Source organism: Caretta caretta, chromosome 18 (assembly GCF_965140235.1).
Source record: "Caretta caretta isolate rCarCar2 chromosome 18, rCarCar1.hap1, whole genome shotgun sequence".
NCBI lineage: Eukaryota > Metazoa > Chordata > Testudines > Cheloniidae > Caretta > Caretta caretta.
The window spans coordinates 12,784,981-12,803,730 of record NC_134223.1 but is presented as its reverse complement, the minus strand read 5'-3'; the positions used below and the strand labels follow the sequence as shown (position 1 = coordinate 12,803,730).

The window sequence follows — 18,750 nt, the reverse complement described above, 5'->3', positions numbered from 1 at the left end:
TCAGATAAAGTATCCAACACTTAGCCTGAATCTCTTTCCATTGTGTGGGTTTAAAAAAAAAAAGTCAATGACCAGTATCAAAGCCCAGCAGTCCCATCACACGGTCTGTGAATCAAGATGACTGTTCATCCTTTTATTCAGTATTGAAAGCCAAGCTGCCTGATAGCTTAAACACTAGAGTACTGCCTGTTGCCGGGAAACAGTCCTATCTTACAAGAATATTTATTTCACTGGTGAAATGTTCCCTTATTCTGGGAAAATATACCTGACCTAGTCTACTTAAAAATAAACAAACCTGTTTCTTTTTGTAAGATGAGGATAAAGGGGAAAAAAATTACATACTGTGAACATGTTCATATCTTTAGATATCTGTTTATATTTGATTTTTTGGTTTGAGTCCACATAAAAAAAAAAAAAGAGAATCACTACAAAAAAGGAGAGACAAAGGATGAGTTACTGTGTCCTTATCGTACCCAAATAATATGTCTGTACTCAAGTACTAACAGAAACAAGGTGTTGTGATGGAACATTTTCCGATGCTGCAACCCTTCTTTCTGTCAACCTTTCAGCTTCTCTGAAAGAGCCAGAACAAAGATTCTACTTTTCAGGGATGCTGAAGGAGTTGGTGGGTAATGCACCACTAATGTAAGCACTGCTTGAAATGCATCTTCCTTAGATTCTGCTTCTCCTACAGCACCTCTGTCTCTGTAAACAGTAAGTCAGGAGACCGCTAAAATGTCATCTTCATATTAATAGTGTGTCTCCGAAAGCTCCAGACCAACTCCAAGAAAATGAATCCTACCCTTCATGTTTGACTATTTGACTTGTTTGTTGTTTATTCTCCCATCCCTCTCCCCACTGCTTGCTATCTGAGTTTCAAGCGACAGTGGTATAGTCATTTAGGGGGGAAAAACTGATCTCTAGAAGACAGTTGCCTTTTATATTGAAATGCATTTTAGAGTTCTAGGTATTCTATGTCGCTGTCAAACTTGTTGCAGCTTGAAGCCTTCATCTCTCTCTACCACCTCACCCACCAGGCAAACAAAAAGAATCCCTTCCTTACAGAGCAGAAATCATTAAGAACTTCAGCAAGGGACACAATGTTTAAAAAAAATCTGTTTTACCTATGGCTCTTATTCCAAAGGGATAATTAATAAACAGATTTATCAACTGTACAGAGGAATCCCTTCATCCTCCACTGAAATGCAACCCCTTGTGGAGAGAATGTAGCAACTACAGCTTAGGATAAGTGAATTTTCTTCAACTGAAAGTTCAAGGAAAAACAAGGAGTTGAAACATGGCCCAGATACAAAAAAGAAATGCCCTTAGTCTTTTTTTTTTTTAAAGGCCAGGGGGACTTTAATGACCTCAAGTGGTCAGGACTTCTGTTTCAATGTCTTTAGGTTTCAGAGTAACAGCCGTGTTAGTCTGTATTCGCAAAAAGAAAAGGAGTACTTGTGGCACCTTAGAGACTAACCAATTTATTTGAGCATAAGCTTTCGTGAGGTACAGCTCACTTCATCGGATGCATCCTGTGGAAAGTGTCTTTAGAATAAGACAGCAGTCACCTCCCTAATGCCATCACCTTGTGGGAAGGGTGCCACCTGCTGGAATTCTAAAGTTCATTCCTTCTGCTTCTGCGTGCTCCTTCATTCTTCCATCAAAGTACTGAACTGGTGTGATAAGATATACTGTGGGTGCACGAGGTGTTTAGCTTAACTAGGGGCTTGTCTACACAGGGACACTCAAAGATCATTCACATGTTTAGTTAATGTGGATTAAGTTTCCTGGCTGTCCCCATGTAAATAAGCCTGAAGAATTTTGTTTAAGTAGGGCTTAAAACAATGTAACACTGAGGTTTGGGCACTTCATTGGAATGAGGAACAATGCAGTGCTGACACTTTCATAACAATTCGACTTTAGAGTGTGGCATTGGAAGAAATGCATTAAGGGAAAGAATGAGTTCTAGGATTTTGGATCATGGACTAGCAAAGAGGTTTGAAATGCAACCTAAATATCTGCATAAATTCTTCCAGAGAATCCAGCAACACCCTCTGCACTTTCTGAAGTATTGGTGTGTATTTGCCCCTTGATCCCTACATAAAAATTCTAAGAATTAAATTCATGTTGCATTTATATGCTTGAAAGTGTCTTTAAAAAAAGACAAGTGAGTTCTGAGATCTGGAGCTGAGATGAGACAAGCTGGAATCTTCAAAGATCTTAAAATAGGGGATGATTGAAGTGCAAAGCTCATGGCTGTGGGAAAGGCACATACCACCAACTAAAAAATAAAGGATCACCATGCCTTGGTGGGTAATAAGTGATGATCTTCAGCGTCAAGGAGATCCACAAATGATCCAGTGTGGGCCCCATTCATGCAATGCAAGTACCTAAGGTCTTGAAGTCCATTTCAGTTCATGTACAACTAGAGCCTCATAAACCACGCCTCTTCATTCTCTCATATTGATGTATCCAGTGTTATGGGGACTTAGTTCCCAAAACTTTTTTGGGGAGCAGGGGGTGGCCAAGAGTGCTGGAGGAGGGAGGATGAAGGCAGAAAGATTAAAAGCTTGTCATGTGAGGAACCAACAAATTCATAATCTGTGAAATTGTTTCTTCTGATGAAACACTGTTCTGGGTTCTGCTCCTCTTTTTCTCCCAGGCTCACAATAAGACTGAAATTCTGTGAGTGCTAGGGTGTGTGTGTATATTTATACTGTATATAATGTGTTAAAGTAAGGTGTGTAATCCCTTAAGCATCCTCGTTTTGGTACAGCGTGAGGCTGAAAGTATGTTCCAGTGCTGAAAACATATTAATAGGGTTGCTGCTTTTAGTTAGATACGGGACCTCTTTGCCTTTGCCACCCTTTCTGTTACGAGGTTATAAAATCAACTTACCTTTGACTGTGAAAAGGCTTTCTCTTCATCTCCTGTATGCTTCTCCACCAAGAATGTCTTGTTGGTTCCAAAGCAGAACTATCCATTCAGATCAGGTTTAACGCTGCAGATGTCTTGACCAAGCTCCTATAAATCACCCAATTTCTTACCACTTTCCTCCTCTTTTACAAAACCTACACCAGTTTAGAAAGGAAAGTAGTAATTACTGCATGTTTCTAAAGTAAACACTCTTCAAAGCTTCTCTTAAAAAAAAAAGGGGGGGGGGGAAAGCTATTTTCCCCAGTAAGGATACACGCTTACAAGTGGGAAAGGTGCGTATGTATGTGTCAAACCCTCACATGTCATAAGACAATCTAGTACAGTAAGGCTGAACTGTGTATGTTCAAGGAAAATAAATGTGTCCACAAATGGGAAGGGATAGCTCAGTGGTTTGAGCATTGGCCTGCTAAACCCAGGGTTGTGAGTTCAATCCTTGAAGGGGCCATTTGGGATCTGGGGCAAAAATTGGGGATTGGTCCTGCTTTGAGCAGGGAGTTGGACTAGATGACCTCCTGAGGTCCCTTCCAACCCTGATATTCTATGAAAAGAGAAATGCCTGCTTGTGGAGTATCAGATGGTTTGACAGAGGCTCTTGGCAGTTTTATCTCCTTTGCATTCCCCAAAGCACCCACCTGACTCAGTCATAACTAAGCCCGTTAATACCCAGAAGCTAGAGTCCATAGATTTCCTTGACTTCTCAAGAGAGTATTGTTTTAATGACAGCTAGTGACAGATCATTTAGTGGGGATAGAAATGGCAAGTGTAGGGACTTTTCGACACATGGCGAATTAACTAGCTAGGGGATTCCGTGGTCTTGTATGTTACAAGGGCTCGCTACTGAAAGAGCCCATCATCTCACTGGTTAAACAAATCAAACCGTGAAATAAGGGGAGGCAATCTAAAACATGAGAATTCCCTCCGAGAGATGAGACTGTCTTTGAGTATTAAGCACAAGTAATCCTCTTCCTCTCACTTTGCAATCCCAACACAGATCTTTTCTCCCCTTTTTACTCTGTCCAGCAGTCTAGTGCTATGTTTATTTTATCCTTTCAAAAGAACACCCTGGCTACTAGGACTATAGCACTGCTGTGGTGCTCTGTGGTGGAAAGGTCTCCTGATCCATGTTAAATTGGAGAGGTTTGCAACTTTTATTACCAAAGTGAGTTTTAGGTAGTTTTACAGAGGGGCCAGTTTTAAGAGCATCCAGCAAACACCAATTTAGACATCTAAGTAAGCGTACAGACATTCAAAAGTGGGAGCTACAAGGTGCTGAGTACTCCTGAAAATCTGGCCCATAGCATCTTCCCTACCTCTTAGGCAGGATGAAATTCTCTGGTCCAAACTCTCTCTCACATGCATCTCCACACCCAGGTACTCAGCCTTTCACAATTAGTAACTTTCTTATTGACATTTAGGATGTCAGTATATTTAAAAACAAGTGTATGATATTCTGTTAAGCTTCTGTCTTCTCCTGTACCCAAGTTGCCATCTGATCTAGAGCCTGAGATGCACCTTTGAGTAAATGCCCATATGTCTTATTGTTTGTTTTTTCTGTATTTCCATGAATATCAGTATTTTCTTTCGTTTATTTGAGTAAGCCTTTGCAGAGTCCTCTGCAGATTAGCAGGATATACTAACTTTCACTTCTAACGCTGCTCATAGGGGAGCTCCAAGAGAAATTGTTTTCCTGTGCTGTCCTCCTTCTCTCCACCCACTGGGAGAAGGAACTTGGTGGTGGTGACAGGACACTTTATCTCACTTTGTCCAGGCAATTACTTTTGCAAGATACAACATCCTAAACATTTTTCTACTAGGATGGGTCTGATTCTTTTCCAAACACTTAAGAGTCAGAAAAATACCACTGGTCCATTCCTCCACTTCACATGATGAGGATAAATTTTTCACCCCCTGCACGTCCTTACCAGTGGGACCATAGTATGCTCAGAACCAAACCTGCTTTGGCCTAGGCAAAGTTAGTCTTATCTGTATAAACATAAAACTGTTTTCTTCCTGTGTGAAATTAAATATACATAATGGTGTGTTGCACTCACACCCTAGGTGGTGAGAACTTGATAAAGGAATAAACTTCATTTAAAGCATAAAATTAATTCCATTGCACCAAAAGACAAAACTCAATGGAATATCTAACTCTTCACGGTCTTGGTTAAATGAAGATACACCATCTCTCCAGTCCATCTCCATGTAGCCTAACTAAATAATATAGAGAACAGTGCAGAAATGTTAACTGCATAAAACTGTTTCACAAACATTTTAATCTTTGAGGCACTTAACCTCAATTTCTAAGCACTGATCTTCAGCTTTTCCATGTTTTATAATCCTACTTTGGTCATTATTCCACTATTTAGTTTGTATCAGCAGTGAGTTTTCCATTTTAATGACTTTTATGGTGTGTGAGGGATGGAATAGTGGGGCATGGATCCATTGGCCCTGCGCACTTTTTATGCAAAATGTGCACTGTCACCAGAAGTACTTTCAAAACTAGGTAAATTATACCGACAAATTTACCGATGCCCTCTTGACATTCCAGTTTTGAGTTCTTTCCCACTGGGGAAAAAAAAAAGCCCTCCACAGTCTATGGCCATTGTGTGTATGGGGGTCTTACAATAAGGAAAACACATGGCAGACATACCAGCATATCTTACAGACACCCTCGTCTTCTCCTTTCCACTCTTCTAGAAGGAAAAGTTCCAAAGATGTCTAGTATGTTATTGAATTCTATTTCAGAGGAGTCTGATCTCTTTGAGAGTTAAATGGAAATATTTGTGCATATCTCCTCTCCTCTTGTGTGTCTGTCACTCCTGAAGTGTTTATCTCTCTCTGGCTGTCTCCTCTTCACTTTCATGTCTGTCTTTTTCCTACACGGTATCTCCTGTCTTCCCACAGGACTATGAGAGTAAACTGCAGGCCTTGCAGAAGCAGGTTGAGACGCGATCCCTAGCTGCTGAGATGACAGAGGAGGAAGAGGAAGAGGAGGAAGGTGAGTTTGAGACTGGAAACAATTCTGGCTGTTTCCAAATCTTTGGTGCAAAGGAAGTTGTACGACAGAGATATTTGCCATAAGTTGGAAAACCAACTTTGGAACTTGTGAAAAAGTGATGGCCTCTTAAAGAGCAAATTTGACAGCCATATAGACTGAAATTCTGTATCTACAGAACAGGTTCTGAATGAGCATTGAACAAAGGAACTGGACCAGGACCCTCAAATTCATTTAAGCCACCCAGCAGCCATTAGATGGGAATGAGCTTTGGGCTTCATATTCTGGTGCCAGTCCACAGAGCTCTCGTGTTCTAAACAGAGATTATTCGTGAGTTTGCGCTAGGATTCTCTAATCTGTGGGCTGGTCTACACTTCCGTGAAAGTCGATCTAACTTACATTGCTCAGGGGTGTGAAAAAGACGTTTCCTGAGCGATGTAAATTACATCGACCTAAACACTGTCCACACCAGCGCTATGTTGGCAAGAGACGCTCTCCCACTGACATAGCTTCTGCCTCTTGCAGAGGTGGAATAATTATGCCAACGGGAGAGCGCTCTCCCATTGGCATAGCGCGTCTTCGCCAGACATGCTACAGTGGTAGTGTAGCGCTGTAGTGTAGACTTGCCTTGTGAAAAAAACTCCTGATTGGGTCTAGTGTAAGTGAGAGCATCTTATGCAGCTAACTCCTCTCTGTGCTACAGAACACCCAGGAAGGGAGGAGTGATTCAACAGATGTAGAGCTTAACCATCTTCTCCCTGGGTATTTGCTTTCTCTTTTTATTAGCGTTTTAGCCTTCTGGATTTCTACAAATCAAGTAACCAGAGCTTGCTTAGTTTTTGTTTCGGTCTAGCTACTCCAAATGCTTTATAGCAGGGGTCGGCAACCTTTTAGAAGTGGTGTGCCGAGTCTTCATTTATTCACTTTAATTTAAGGTTTCGTGTGCCAGTAATGAATTTTAATGTTTTTTAGAAGGTCTCTCTCTTTCAGTCTATATATCATATAACAACTATTGTCGTATGTAAACAAGGTTTTCAAAATGTTTAAGAAGCTTCATTTAAAATTAAATTAAAATGCTGATCTTACGCCGCCGGCCCGCTTAGCCCGTTGCCGGCCTGGGGTTCCGTTCACCTAGGCTGGCAGCAGGCTGAGCGGGGCCTGTGGCCGGGACCCCAGACCGGCAGTGGGCTGAGCAGCTCAGCCTGCTGTTGGTCTGGGGTTCTGTCCACCAGCTCCTGCCAGCCAGGGTCCCGGCTGCCGGCCCCGCTCAGCCTGCTGCCGGTCTGGAGTCCCGGCCCTGTCCACATAGAGTAGATACCTACCTTCTCCCTGGTTCTAGCCCATTCTCTTCCTCTCTCTCTGCACTGAGCTGAGGGTGGGAGTGCACTGAGAACAGGGCTGGGGGTGAAGGAGCAGGTTGGGGTGCAGGGTCTGGCCAGGAGCTGGAATGAGGGAGGGGGCTCAGGGTTGTGGCAGGAGGTTTGGGTGTGGAGCGCTTACCTGGGCAGCTTCCATTTGGTGCGAGGGGTGCAGGTGGGAATGTGGGGGGTGTGCAGGAGCTTCCGTTTGGTGGGAGTGGGGATATGGGGGTTGCAAGATTCAGGCCGTGGGGGGGCTGAGTATGTGTGGGGGGTGCCGGAGTCAGGGCTGAGGTTGTGGGAGGAGGTGCAGGGGTCAGGGCACGGGGCTGAGGGTGTGTGGGGTGGGTGCAGGGGTCAGGGCAGAGGGCTGGGGTGTGTGGGCTGGGGTCGTGGGGGTGCTCCCAGCCCCCTGCCCTGAGCAGCTCACGGCAGGGGGCTGGAGGGGATATGCCCTGATTCCGCCCCCTTCCCCATGGTCCCCGGAGCAGAGAGTGTGCTGCAGCTCCACTTTTACCTCTCCTGCTCCTAGCAAGGGCTGTCAGCTGATCGGCCGCAGGGCGGGAGAGAAGGAGGGGCAGGAACTAGCATGCTGGTGGAAGAGGCGGGGGGAGGGGGAAGCTTGCCTGCCCTGCAAGGAGAGAGCGGTGGGCTGGGGGGCAGAAAAGAGCAGGCCGGGCCGGGCAGGATTTTTAGTGGCACCCTGCTGTCTTCCCGGGTCCAATTGGCTCGTGTGCCATAGGTTGCCGACCCCTGCTTTATAGGTTAAGCTTCCAGTGCTTGAAGTGGAAGATCAGAGCTAGTTACCCATTGAGCAATGAGTACAACCTATCTCCTTTCCATGCTCTCTTTTCAGTGACAACATTAAGTATTTTACAAGAAAATGAAGAGAAGTAAATAACCTCTGAATGGGTGTGTTGGAGGGAAAACCATTACATTTGACTAGGCTATTTCCTTGCTTTCCTCAGTGCCCTGGACTCAGCATGAATATGAACTGGCCCAGTGGGCGTTCAGGAAATGGAAGTTTCACCAGTTCACTTCATTAAGGGACCAGCTCTGGGGCAATGCAGTCTATCTGAAAGAGGCCAATGCAATCAGCGTGGAGTTAAAGAAGAAGGTAAGATTGTACGGACCACCAAACTCCTAGATGTTGTCTGTATACTGATCCTGCTTTGATGTATTATACTTATTTTTCTTGCCTTTAACCCACCATACCTCGTGGTTTTTATTTTGGTATGTGAAGTGCTTTGAGGCTTGACTGCCATGATTCAGATTCCATACTGAATTTGTATTTCTTTCAATCCATTTTTGTATATTTCATCTCCCCTACATTGTCTCCCCAGTCCCCATTCCAGTTATCCTTTAAAGCCTTGTTAAGATGGAAAAGAAAAGGGATCTTCTCTCTAACTTCATGTTGGGTCATTCATTTTTGTCAAAAAGTGAATGCTAGATCTAGATGCCCAACATGGCAGTATTATATGCTGCTGTTAGACTACCAGGCTGTTCCTTAAATGTTTTGAACTTAAAAAATTGGTGCTGCTCTCAGAGATAAAAATCAAGTTGATTCCTTCTTTTGTTTAGGTGGGTCCCAGTCTCATTTTAATGAGGCTTTTTGGGAGTGTTCTTGCTACTTGTTAAATAGAAGCCCCCTTGTGCCTGATTTCTATGAATATATTTGTTTTTCTCCATTCAGGTGCAGTTTCAGTTTGTCCTGCTGACCAACACTCTCTATTCCCCTCTGCCCCCTGAGCTGCTGCCCAATGAGTCAGAGAAGACTCGGAACAACAGACCTTTCCCTCGGACAGTAGTGGCTGTGGAAGTCCAGGATGTGAAGAATGGAGCAACACATTACTGGTCTCTGGAGAAACTCAAGTAGGGTCTAGTTCAAAATTAGTAGGGTTTTTTTTTATTAAGGTCTCTCTCGACTTGTCCCAGTTCATCTCACTGCCTTAATATATATGTTTCCTCCACTTGTCTGGTACTCATTCCTTCTCTTCTGCTTCACATAACCCTACTACTGATAAACAGAATTAAAAAGTAAAACTTCAGTAATGGAGATCTGCCCTTAGAAAACCCTCCCAAATTTTAACCATCTCAAGTCTGAGGTGGTGGTTTCCATCATTCTTGTGCAATGTGCACAAGATAGGCCAAGGTTTCCTACTTGTTTGTATGACTACGGATTCTTCAATTTATTTTTGCACTTCTAGAGTGTAATCCAAGGATTTTGAAACATAAACCTTAAATAATCCTCTGCGTGCTTGTGGTTTATAGTGGGGTCATTTTGCCAAGTACTGAAATGCAGCCACTTTTTTGGGTGGCATGTGACAGCTGTTCAGTAGTGCACACCAACACGATACATTGGTTCAGTGCAGAAAGCAACGAATGTGCCTAGATGAAACTGCAGGAGGAATTTGGGGAGGCAGAATGTAATGACTGAAGCTTAAATTTGACCAGAGCCTCAGGGCTTAACCTGCTCTTATGAAAAGAGCCATGGGATATTTATTGACCTTGACTGGCATGTGTTCTGCATTTCTTCCAAAAGATGGCATCTCCCACAGCACAGTGACCCCTAACATTATGGTAGAGCATTAGTACAGTAGAGATGAACTGGCCCCTTACCTCTTTGTACCCCCCTTTCCCCTTGCCTGTTTTAGGACGATACTTTATTCTGTCCCTGTGGTATGCATGCTCTTTTAGAAAAATGACCACAGCATCTCTGTACTAATGTCCTCATTCATCATACGGTAGAAGCAAATTCTTATAGTTTCTTTCTCTCAACATTAATTTTTTTGGGACTTTTTGCTGTGTAGGCAGAGGTTGGAGCTGATGCGGGAGATGTATGACAGGGCTGGAGAAATGGCGTCCAATGCCCAGGATGAGAATGAGAGCACAATGACTGGTAGTGACCCCTTCTACGATCGATTCCATTGGTTCAAACTGGTTGGTAGGTACGTGATGACAATTCTATCTCCTGGCACTTCACCTACTCATTGCGGGGAGAAAGCTGTGACTTTGAATAGAGTTTTAGGCTGTGTAGTCATATCAGCCATGTATGTGGGGTCTCAGGATTGATGATCCAGCTTCTGGATCTTATTGATCGTCTTGCATCACCAAAACGCTGGTAAGAAGCAGGAAATGCTGCCTAAAACTTTCTTGATACAGATTTAACCTTTCAGAGGGTAAGTGTTTGAATTCACCCTTAATCAAACTTAAGATTTATTTCTAAAAGGAAGGGATTGAAATAACTAGTTAAGTGTTGTCTGAAGTTATTGGAGTACTGCTGTGAGAGAGACTGAAGACTTATGGAAATACCAAGGGAAAACTGGTCCAGAGCTTGAGGGCTTTGTGTGGATGTGACACTAAAGCAGTTTTGTTGCTTTTTTCTGGAAGGATTTAAACACCTAGTGAGAGGAGACCGAGATTCATTAAGTGTCTGATTGCTGAGCCACTCCTTTATTTTTAAAGTGCCTTATGGTGGATATACAGATTGTAGATACGCTAAGTGAGCTAATAAGAACAATGTAAATAACCATACATGATTAGCCTTGTTTGTCTTCATGTTTCCTTTGCTTTTTGCTCAGTCCAAGGATTCCGTCTTTCCCTAACTATGTCAGCAATCCCCTTCCTCCCATCTCATCCCAATCCAGATGGTCTAAAGCTTTTGCTTGCTGTTATGGTGGGCTCTGTGCTGACTGCAGCAGTATGATCTGTTATGAAGCATTCCTCTCTCCCCTTGCTTTGTTAATCAAAGTGTTCCGTTAACTGATATCTAGCTCCCCCATTTTCCATGGCTGCGTGAATGAGCGCCTTGCTGACCGCACGCCCTCCCCCACTTTCTCCACGGCTGACTCCGACATAACCGAACTGGCCGATGAGCAGCAGGATGAGATGGAAGACTTTGATGATGAGGCCTTTGTGGATGATACTGGCTCCGACGCTGGAACAGAGGAGGGATCCGACCTCTTCAATGATGGGCACGACCCGTTTTACGACCGGTCCCCTTGGTTCATTTTAGTGGGAAGGTTGGTGAGGTTACTGTGAGAATAGCCAAAAGGGACCAGCTCTTGACATAGGCTGCAGAGGCTTTGCCTTTCAGAATGGAGAACATTAATCAAGCCCAGCCATATCTAGAAATGGAACTCATCAGACCTACTCAGGCAGTCTGTCAGTTTTAAGATTATAATGCAAATCTTCCACATTAAAGGGCCCAAGGAGCCCTTGAGAATACAAGCTTTACCCATCAATACATAAAACCAATTCCTTTTCCCTTGCTTGTAGTAATTAGGGTGTTGTTTGCCTGGACACCGTACTTGATTTGCAGAGATTACGGTGGTATTGCTCTGACTCTTCTTTTCTCTAAAGGAGCGTTCCAACAAATATGAAGGAAACTGTAACATCTAATCTAATAAATCCCCCTTTAGAAAACTCATTTAACATCCTCTTTGTGACTGGGGTAGAATGGGAGGAAAGTTGAAGGTCTGAAAAATAGCTCATCCCAAGGTTCCTGTCTGGACTAGGGGAAATAATTGGAATTTTAAAAACATCTCCGTTAACTGTTTAACATAGTTTTTAAATACCACATACCATGTTGTGTAGACCGGGTTTCACACCTTTAAAACATGTTAGCTAGTTTTCTGCATGTTTTAAATGTGTTAAACCCTGTCTACTCTATATGCTATGTGGAGTTTAAAAACATGTTTTTAGAACATCAACTATTTTCATAGCCTAGATATGCTCTAGGGAGTCTTAAAGACTCTCGTGTAGACACAGCCACTTACAGCATGTTACACGGATAATGCTTGTGTTTTGATCACAAAAAGTATTCACAAATAATTTCTGTGAAATATCCAGTAGGCAGGTTAGCCAGATTTTACTGATGGGGAAATTGAGAACAGGGTTGTTGAGTGACTTGCTTTGGCTATAGAGAGAGCTCGTAAGTGATTGGAATTGTGATTGGAGCTCAGAAGTTCTTAAACCCCCCTTAAACCCTGAGGAATAAAAACTTTAGTTCTTAAAGATGCAAGGAAGCAGAAAATTCCTGTTCCCTGAGAAATATTGTATCCTACCACTCAACACCTGAAAGTCACATGTGAAAGCACGACTATTTCAGGTTAATCTAACACACAGATTTGTCAGTTTTGGTGTGGAGTTTTCTTAATTGTCATGTATGTGCAGTAACTGCTTGCACTAGCAGGAACCACGCTCTCACAATAGTGCCAGCATGCTGAGTGTATTATGCTATTGTGTATATTCATTCAGTGTGTGGAGTGCTTGGGAAAATGTTGAACTATTCATCTTCATTTCACAGTCCTAACGTCCAGACTCCACAGGAAGCACTGTATACAGGCTGAGCAAATGCAGTGTATGAAAAGAACACTTGTGCTTCTTTTCAGTTAGGTAACTTACACCCTATATCCACATATAAAAAGAATCCAGATCTCTGAATCTCTAGATGTATATAAGTCAATCTGATCTCCTGTAAATTGCCTCTATTATATAACTCCACTTTTGATCATACAGGATTTTAATGAAACTGAATTAAGTTTTTCATGAGTTTCCATCTGTCCTCTGACTGCAATTGAATTTGAAGCTATCCCCTTAACTATAGGTTTAGTTTTATCAGTTTGTATAACCTTATGCTGGTTGTAACAGCAGTAACCTGCTGCTGTTCTTTGACTAGACTATGGCTGGAGATTGGACACCACCAGAGTTCAACTGATTTCCATTCCTTAGTATTTTCCAGCATGTGTCCTGTTCTGTAAACTTTGCATACGGACAAATAACTTGGCCTACCATTTAGGCAGATATTGTCTCCCACAGTGGTGATTGTGTGATACAGATTGAGACAAAACTCCATAGTACACTTAATTAGCTGTGCATTGCTGTGTAAAAGGGACACAGTGGGACAGAGTAGCATTCCTTCCTGACCTCAACAGTGATAAATTTGTCCTGAAAGGGAGAGTTAAAATACTGAGGTTTAGTCATTCAATTACCCAGCCCTTCTTAAAATCAAACGACAATATTTTATACTGTGCATTGTCTGCCTTCTATCTGAACTGTAGTCTTTTCTTTTTCAAAGAGCTGGTCCCTTTAGCCGTCTCTTCTGGCATGCTGGGATGTTAAGTCTGACTATTTAATGGGGTGAAATATCAAAACATTTGGTTTGTTTTGAGGGAGGCGGAAGAGGGTTATGATGTATTTTCTTCAAATCCTGAATTGATGTTGTGTATATTTAAAGAGAAAAATTCCATGATCATTCTGAGTTCTGTTGTTTTTATGTTTGGTAAAAATTTCTGTTTGTAAATTTTCATTTCTAGTTTTGTTGTGAATATGCCATTTTACCTCACCAATCTTTCTGCTAATACAGTTCCCCCTCTTTCAGTCTGCTGGGCTAAAGTGCAGGGGGATACTTGAAGATGGGGATGATTGAGGGAGAGTGGGACAATTCTCCAGTGTGTGAGGGAGAGGTGAAAGATAACCTTAACCTTTCGTCCACTCCCAGCTTGGCATACTCCTGTGGTGTAACAGGTGGAGGAAGGCGGTATTGCTGGATAAAGACAGCTTTTCTCTGTACAGCCACAGCAGCCAATGTGCCATTGCTGTTCAGCCACACAGGATCCAGCATTTCTTACACCAGATGGGAACCCTAAAAGATTCTTTGTATACATAAATTTCTTTCCCTGATTTAAAACAATTGCCTATAGCTGGTAACTGGATAGAAGGAAGTGGAAGACGAAAGGGGTGTGTGTGTGTGTTTTGTCCTCTGGGGTTATCATTTTATCAAGGTGACTCTCAAATTGCAGCTGACCTTCTAAAACTGAATGCATTTGATATCTTATCTGTTGGATCATAACTTCAAAACCTGGGTCATGTGTGTAAATATATTTTCATTTGCCATCTTGGGATAGAATGTTCAGGTAGCCCTAGCTTTAGAGTGGGAAGGCCTTTTGTAGAGACTGCCTGTGAGACTGTCTTTTATTGTATATGCACACAGATATGAGGCTAGCTAGATTCCTGCCTGGTGGAGAGATGAGGAGAACGGGGGGTGTGTGTCTACTTTCCCTGGACTTAATCTTTTTTAAATCTGCATGTATTATTGGTAATGATGGTGATATTATACCTCCCTGAACTCCTATCCTACCCTGGTCCAGCCAGTGTAAATGATTTGAGTTCATTAGTGTTTTGTTTGGCTTCTTTCCCTTCAAATTAGCACTACCTGAAAATTTTGGGTTTAAAGTCAACATTATTTTGTAAACCATTTCTTTTTCTGACTTACCCCTCCTCGCCCTGTTTTATTAGGAGGGCCCTACCAAATTCATGGCCATGAAAATGCATCACGGACCGTGAAATCTGGTCTCTCTCTCCCTCCCCCTCCCCCCCATCTGGTCTTTCGTGTGCTTTTATCCTATACTATACAGATTTCACAGGGAAGACCAGGTTTCTCAAACTGGGGGTCCTGACCCAAAAGGGAGTTGCAAGGTTATTTTAGGGGGGGGTCACAGCAGTGCAGAAGTAAGGGTAGCAATACCTTCAGAACTGGGTGGCCAGAGAGCAGCAGCTGTTGGCCGGGCAGCCAGTTCTGCAGGCAGCGCAGAAGTACGGGTGGCAGTACCATACCATACCACCCTTACTTCTGGGCTGCTGCCTTCAGAGCTGAGCGATCTGAGAGTGGTGGCTGCTGACTGAGGGCCCATCTCTGCAGGCAGCAGCCCAGAAGTAAGGGTGGCAATCCCTCTGCCTTCAGAGCTGGACTTCTGGCCAGCAGCTGCTGCTCTCCAGCTGCCCAGCTCTGAAGGCAGCACCACCCCCAGTAGCAGCACAGAGGTAAGGTTAGTAGTACCACACCCTCCCTACAATAACCTTGCAAACCCCCCTCCTCCCCAGTTCCTTTTTGGGTCAGGACCCCTACAATTACAACACTGAAATTTCAGATTTAAATAGCTGAAATCATGAAATCGTGATTTAAAAAAATCCTAAAACCATGAAATTGACCAAAACAGACCATGAATTTGGTAGGGCCCTATTTATCAGTGTTTACCTCACTTTGGAGCAGACTGAAAAGGAAGTAGATCCTAATTTTATTTATTCATGTGCTGAGTTATGATTGTTTGTTATATATTTCTCTTCATGTCTCTTTTTTTTGCTCTTACAGCTTTATTAATCCTTTTCTTCTGTACTGCATTTTGTCATCGCTTTATTTTAGCAGAATTATTTTAGTCTCTTTAGTTTGTAATTGACAAATGCCTACCCCCTCTTCATTTCAAAAACACCCTTATGTTGAGGAGGTGAGGCCCAGGGAAGAATAGCCTCTTATTTTATCTAACTTGGGTTCTTGACTATGGGGCAAAAGGCACTGAGTTCACCTCTCTTTTTTCATCTGTTTTCCTGTGTCTGGTGAACACCCTGTACGTTTGAGGGCACTGGTCAGAGGCAGCAGGGATCCATGTTGCTTATCCTGTACACCCAGAATAATAATTGATACAAGCTTTATTTTTGATTGTACTGGATATAAAGGCCAAGAGGAAAACGGAGTGTATGTGAAAGGAAATCCAGCTAAACACGTGTTCAGTGCTGTAGTATAATTTACTGTCAGCTCAGCTAGAACCATCTGAATGAAACAGTCGTCATGTAGATTTCTAGTTAACGAAGTGTAAGGAAATTGTAGCTGGGAGTATTACGTACCCTCCCTGCCTTCATCCATTGAATTCTGAAACCTCTCATAATACTGTCTTTCTCAACTCAATAAAACCCCTTCTCCTGCCTTCCTTGTTGAGAGCTATCCATGGACTGATCTTTTAGGCTTCTGTGCATTTAGATATTTACTTTGATTGGGGGGGTACTCTTTCCACACTTAAACTTGCCATTTTAAGATCCCTTTACAATTTTAAGTTCTGCCATTTAAAAGAAAAAATGAATGAGCTTTCTAATATAACTCAAAAGTATAAAGCATACTTAGCTTAAAGTATAATTTGAAAGTTGTGAACAATAAATTGGTCAAACTACTAATCCAAAATAAGACCCCTCCTCCCCCACTTGGTGTTACAATACTTATTAGAACTAAAAATTTTAATATCTTCCAGTACTGGCCCAAAATGCTGCATTCACTCTGTTGTAAGCTGCAGTGTTTTGGACTGTTGCTTTAGAATTTCAAGGTGGCTTGTTATATGGTAGTGGGAAATCTAATATATTCCAAGCTACTTATCTGAAGAGAATATTGTAGCTCCCCCAATACTCAGTAACTGTTCTTTTTAGAAGCCTGAAAGATGGTTTATAATTCACTGAGGAATTTTGATAATTACTTCATATATATATATATATATATATATATATATATATATATATATATATATATATAGTGTATACTATATATATAGTACACTATATATATATATAGTGTATTATAAAATATGCATAGAGGAGAGAAAATGCTTAATCAAAAATCTGTTTTAAATGCTTGTGTATATATTCAAGTTAAACATTTGTTAGATTGCTAAACAGTCACTTTCCTTTTAATTTGTCATCTCTAATTATCTTTAAACTACAATCACAGGATGGAAGGTTCCTAATGATGCTTTGTATGCAGTAGAGCCTCTTGAGTTTTTAACGTCTTTCTAACAATGCTGTTTACAACTGTATTGCATCAAAAGTCATCTTTCATAACCAACATCTTAAATGTCTCCTCTATATACTTTATAACTCACTAATGTAGACCAGTTGGCTCCAGCCAGCTCTGGTTTAAAGTGTGTCTGTGTTTTCACACAATTTAGCTTGAAAATACTGCAGGAGTTCTTTAAGGGCAGTGTGAAAATAGCAGTACATAGTACAAGATAACGTGTTATAGCAGAACTGCAGACACTAGGCTGTATGAAGGCATTTGTGTCCTGTCAGCCAATGAAATACAAAGTTCTCTCTACGCGTGGTGGTCTCATGTTGTTTTTCACTCCCTATTACCAGGGCATTCGTATACCTGAGCAACCTACTGTACCCAGTGCCCCTTATCCACAGAGTGGCAGTTGTCAGTGAGAAGGGGGAGGTTCGAGGATTTCTGCGTGTGGCTGTGCAAGCAATAGCAGGTAAGAGAGTCTGGGATTGCTCTTGCAGTGCAAGCTTTTGGGTGGCTTTTGAACAGCTGTATTTTAAAAATAAAATAAAATAAAATGGGGCAGGGGCGCTGGCTTCAAAAGGTTTGCTTTTTTGCTGCATTCGGTTCTGGACCAGCTTTAAGATCTGGTACTTGCAAGCCTCCCAGGACACTTACTCTGTCACGTTAGAAAGACGGGGTTGTATTCTTTCCACTGATATAAAGCTTTTGGCCAAGGCCGATTAGCGAATTTGACCAATTGATGTGTAGAAAATGTATAGCCTCTGTTAGAGGTTTTGAAATGTTCACTGTCTACCACTGTGAGATTTGTATGTGGTAACTAAGACAACCTGAGGTGTAGAGACAGGGGAGGGGAGAGAGGAAAGATCATATCGATAGATATTTCAAAACACTTTTTTTAAAAATGTCTTTCCTCTACAGTATGGCATAAACATAAGAAGTGATGGTGCATGTGACTGTGTGTGAGAGTATAAAGGCTTGAATGGCACTATTTTTGGATGACCCGCAGAACTAGCTTGTGGCTCTGAAGTCTTGAGTCTCATGTGCTTGTCCCAAATAAACACCCATGAAACCTTTACTTCATTACGTACCATATATTCACCCTGACTTTTCAGTCTTTCCTGTCTTTATAAATCACGTACAAAGTGCTCTAGCATCTTTATATTATAGTCTCTTCTCTGTGGATAAAGGCACCTCCAGGGACTGGGGAAGGAGTAGAGTTAGCATTAATTCCTCAGTTACTCATAGGCTAGATCAGTGTCTCTCAGCATCCAAAGAAAAGAGTTAACCTCTGTCTTTGTATAGTGGCTGAGGGGTTGTTTTTTTCCTCCCTCCTCTAGGGTGGTTTCCCTTACCCTTATAGCAGGTATTGTAGAGAACTACATGCTAGCCGCACCCTGTTCAATTTTTCATGGGACAGTGTTGGTTTGACTAGTTGGGGCTATTGGGTAAGGACAAAAAATTCCTATTTCTTTTCAGGGAAAACTTGATTTCAAGGGGGAGGAGGGGCGGAATATCTAGCTAAGATGACCCTTCTCTTTGCTGATTTTGAGAAAGAGAGGAGGAGGTAATAAATTTCCTTTGACTAGGTCTTCGATCCGCCAACCAGTTGGTGGTATTTTGTCCTTTTTTCCCACACTGAAATGAACTAGTCAAGGTTTGTCCCTGGTATTTGATCATGCACCATTCATCCTGGTGAGAGCTCAGATACTTCTTGTAATTTATCTGCTCTTTCTAGCAATGGCTAACTTCCAACCATTGTCTCTTGTATTGGAAGGCAATCCTACAGGTCTTATTCTCCATGGGAACATGTAATGAAGTCTCAGACACTGAGGCTGTGGAATTCACTCTGGCCGAGG

General features: G+C 42.2%; 1 protein-coding gene across 9 annotated transcripts in view; it reads left to right on the top strand.

Annotated features, from left to right (window-relative positions):
- Positions 1-18,750, top strand: part of KIF1B (kinesin family member 1B) — a 148,033-nt gene that overhangs the window by 89,551 nt on the left and 39,732 nt on the right. For 6 of the 9 annotated variants that reach the window (XM_048825053.2, XM_048825048.2, XM_048825049.2 and 3 more), the window contains 6 exons: positions 5,842-5,935; positions 8,259-8,407; positions 8,984-9,162; positions 10,101-10,238; positions 11,064-11,312; positions 17,245-17,363. In XM_048825053.2, the coding sequence (XP_048681010.2) occupies positions 5,842-5,935; positions 8,259-8,407; positions 8,984-9,162; positions 10,101-10,238; positions 11,064-11,312; positions 17,245-17,363 (928 nt within the window). The remainder of the gene's footprint in view (positions 1-5,841; positions 5,936-8,258; positions 8,408-8,983; positions 9,163-10,100; positions 10,239-11,063; positions 11,313-17,244; positions 17,364-18,750) is intronic. The other 3 variants (XM_048825054.2, XM_048825056.2, XM_048825055.2) reach the window with 1 other exon arrangement.